Raw genomic sequence first — 3,742 nt, 5'->3', positions numbered from 1 at the left:
AACGAGTGTCTGAACGAGTGTCTGAATCTCCCAGGTGGCTGGGGAACACAAGTTATGTTCCCCATATTGAGAGCAACTGGGATAATCCAGGAGCAGCTGGGAGTGAGAGTGCTAGGCAGAAACTGAGCGAGCGAGTGTGGAGCCAGGGAAGTTTGTGAGTGTGTCATGCAGACATTCCCCACTTCCGTCTGCAGTGACTCTTGTGGGTGTGATCTGTAAGCAAACAGACGTTTGGCCAAAGGCTGTTACTGGGTTCCCTGCCTCCCTCTCCCTTCCCCTCTCCACCCCCCACCGCACAGGGCTGGTAGCGGGGAGCTTTGCTACGGAAATGGGAGGGATGTTTCAGGTGAACCAGAGTGTTTGGAAGTACCTGTGATCTTCCCAACTCAGGCTGCGGAGGAGGGCAGAGGAATTTGGCAGGGAATTGTAATCACTCTTAGACAAGGAGGATTCTGCACAATGAAGCATTTACAACTCACAGTTGACATCTGATCCCTAGCCAGATCTCAACTAAGCACCACAAAAGCCACTGAGGCTGGCTGGAGGCAATATTTCAGGATTGGGGCCTCGAGCGCACAATGGAAAGGGTTCGGTGCCTGTGTTCAGATCTGCATTTATGTTTCTTAATAGTGTCTCTGTTGGCAAAACCTACTGCGTTCACAGAAGTGCTTCAAACAGTCGCATCTTCAGACTCAAAATGTGGTGCCTCCGGCCTGGGGGAATTCGAGCTTGGACCTCATCTGGAGCGCCAAAGAGGAAATAATCACAGAATTAAAAAGGTGTATGAAGCAACCATGACTTGCTGACATGTGTTATTTGCAAACAGAATAAAGTCCAAGCCAGTAATCTATGGACCTCGCATCTTCAAAAGGGCCGGCTTCTTCTGCTGAAAACAGTTTTGAGCCAAATCAGCTGGGAGGAAAGAACTTAAAGGGGAGCAACAGGGGGGATTAATGAGGAACTGTTCCACAACATCTTACTAAATGCTCAGACAAGGACAACTGAGAAAGAAGTTTGCACTGGCGAAAAAAACCACCCTGGCTTATAGGGGAAGTGAAGGTAGCTAAACCAACGAATGAATGGGGAAAATTGGTAACATTCCTTATGAAATGGAAGCAACAAGGGATGGCCAAAAATTGATGAGGGAAGCAAAAGGCTACAAAGGGAAATGAATGGTCTGCAGAGATGAAGGACTGCAAGTGGGAGGTATATTAGGTATATAAGGAATCCTAACAGTGGCACTGGTCCATGACTAGATGGAAATGGTAGAAGTGTCAATAATCATTCCAAAAAGTTAGCAGTGCTGAATAAATATTTCTGATCTGCCATTGGGAAAAAAGCAGAAGATGCAGTCATATCACATGATAAAATACTTTCCATTCCAGCAGTAACTTGGGAAGATGTTAAAAGACTATGTGTAAAGCTAGACATTTTCAACTAAACAGGTCCTGATATAACTTGCATCCAAGAGTTTGAAAAGAGCTGGCTGAAGAGCTTGGAACCACTAATGCTGATGTGCAGTACTACACTGGAGAAGTCCCAAAGGACTGGGAGACAGCTCCTCTCATGCCAATATTTAAAATTATATCTAAAGATCAGCCGGCCTGACACCAGCCCCAGGCAAAATAATGGAGCATCTTATAAAGGACTCCATGAACAAAGAGTTCAGAGAGGGTAATTAACACTAGTCAATATGGGTTGGAGGAAAATAGGCCTCGTCAAATAACGCAGTATCTTTTTCTTGGTGGAGAAATGTTCGAAAACAGCTGGGAGCATCACTGGGGCACTGGGCCGGCAGGGATCTTTCAGGTTTCTTTGGAGCCACCTGTGAGCTTTTCTGCTCAGATGCGGAGGAAGGTAGAGGAGCAGAATCCAGGCTGTGAGGCACCTGACTTGTATTCTGCATGGCAAGTGATTGAGAAACCAGCACGTACATATTGGCGTGGCACACCAAGAACTTAAAAACTGCCTAATGCCTCCCAGTGTCATTGGTAATGGGGGTGCTTGTGGGGCCTTACAGGGGTGAATTTGGATTCCTATATTGTTCAACAGATTGGTCAATGCCCTGGAAGGAAACACAGGGCACATCTACACATGCACATTTACTGCGCAGTGACCAAAATTACTGCACAGTATGGGCACACGTCTACATGTGCACGCCCATACTGCACAGTAAATATGGTGACTTATGCTGACTTGAGCATAAATTTGATACCAGCATCATGCAGGTATCAAATTTATGACCAATTAGTCACTGCTCAGTAAAACACATGTAGATGCCTTACTGAGCAGTAAGACTGTGTGGGTGGACTGACTTGGGATTAACTTTAGTCCCAAATCAGTCCACACACAGCGTTAATGCACTTTAACATTTGCATGTGTAGATGCCAGCCTATTCTGGCTTACTGTGCAGTAATTTACTGAGCAGTAAATTTAAGCCAGTGTAAATACACATGTAGACATGCTCACAGAGTTGTTGCCAGTGCCTTTTTCAGATGACACTGAAATGGAGAGAATGACCAGAAATGAGGAGGGCAGGTTGCTGCTGCTGGAACATTTGGCAGGCTGGGTCCATGTGTGTTTCCGTAATGCCAAATTAAGTCCTTTGTCTAAGAATAAAGTACACAAACTACCCTTTTTGGGGAGGGGTGCGGGGTGCTCCATCCAGGGAAGCAGCGACTCTGGGAGAGTTTTAGGTCACAGTGGATAAAGCATTAGACATGAGCTCTCACGTCAGCCTCCAAGAGATCCATGGAGGTGTTAACACAGGAATCACAAAGGGAGCAAGGAGCTTACATGGTTGCTTCTGGATCCACCCCCACAAGGACACTGGGCCCAGGTTTGGTATCTGCAGTTCAGGGAGGAAGCAGAGAAACTGGAGAAGGTGCAGAGAAGAGCCATGGTAATGACTCCAGGGATGGAAACCTGCCTTGTAAGGGAAGATGCAAGATGCTCAATCTATTTTGCTTGTCAGAGAGGAGACCAAGGAGTGACTGGATTACAGACTTTAAGGACCTGCTTGGAAAACAAACATTGGATAATCATCTAGTTGATGAAGGTAGAACAAGGTCCACTGGCTGGGGTTGAATCTGGACAAGTTTGGACTAGAAACAGGGCACAGCTCTTTAAACACCCAGAGCAATCCATCACTGGAACAACTGACAAGGGGCAGCAGTGGCTTCTCCATTACTGGAAATGATTATACTCAAGGCTGGTGTTTTTCAAGCGGTTAGGCTGAGGTCAAACAAGAACTGATTTAGGGAAGTCTTCTGGGCTTGAGTTATACAGGTCACATTAGGGGATCACCATGATCTCCTGTGGCTTTCTAATCTATTCATTTCCCTATATGTAATTCAGTGCCCTTATGTTGTGGGGCTCCACTGACAGGTTCACAGACACTTGAGAAATACACTGTGTTGCAGGGCAGGTAAAAAATATGACTTGTGGGAAAAGACTGGGTTGATTGGTTTAAAGAACTGGTCCCTGGTGTGGGAGGAATCAGGAGTGAAATGGGTGTCAGTGGGTTACATTAAAAAAGGCAGGACAGGGAGGGGTTTCTGCAGGGCAAGGCAGGAATAAAAGCATTTTCCAATGCTGGGCTCCACTCTGGAACAACCTGATAATAACAAACCAGGCTTCAGGAGAAACTCCCACGAGGCTGTTCCTGGAGCTGCAGTGCAGGCGCTGGGGACGAGCCCTCCTATAACAAACCCACGTAGAAGGGTGTCCTGCAAGGCCAAGA

General features: G+C 46.5%; 1 protein-coding gene across 1 annotated transcript in view; it reads right to left on the bottom strand.

The window, feature by feature from the left end:
* PLEKHN1 (pleckstrin homology domain containing N1) overlaps positions 1-167 on the bottom strand; it is a 41,432-nt gene extending 41,265 nt beyond the window's left edge. Inside the window, exon 1 of the mRNA XM_025198146.1 lies at positions 4-167. Within this exon, the coding sequence (XP_025053931.1) occupies positions 4-167 (164 nt within the window). The remainder of the gene's footprint in view (positions 1-3) is intronic.
* Between the last annotated feature and the right edge of the window lie 3,575 nt (positions 168-3,742).

The sequence above is a fragment of the Alligator sinensis genome, unplaced genomic scaffold (assembly GCF_000455745.1).
Source record: "Alligator sinensis unplaced genomic scaffold, ASM45574v1 scaffold569_1, whole genome shotgun sequence".
Classification (NCBI taxonomy): Eukaryota; Metazoa; Chordata; order Crocodylia; family Alligatoridae; genus Alligator; species Alligator sinensis.
The sequence above is the reverse complement of the archived record's forward strand: the minus strand, read 5'-3'. Positions and strand labels throughout refer to the sequence as shown.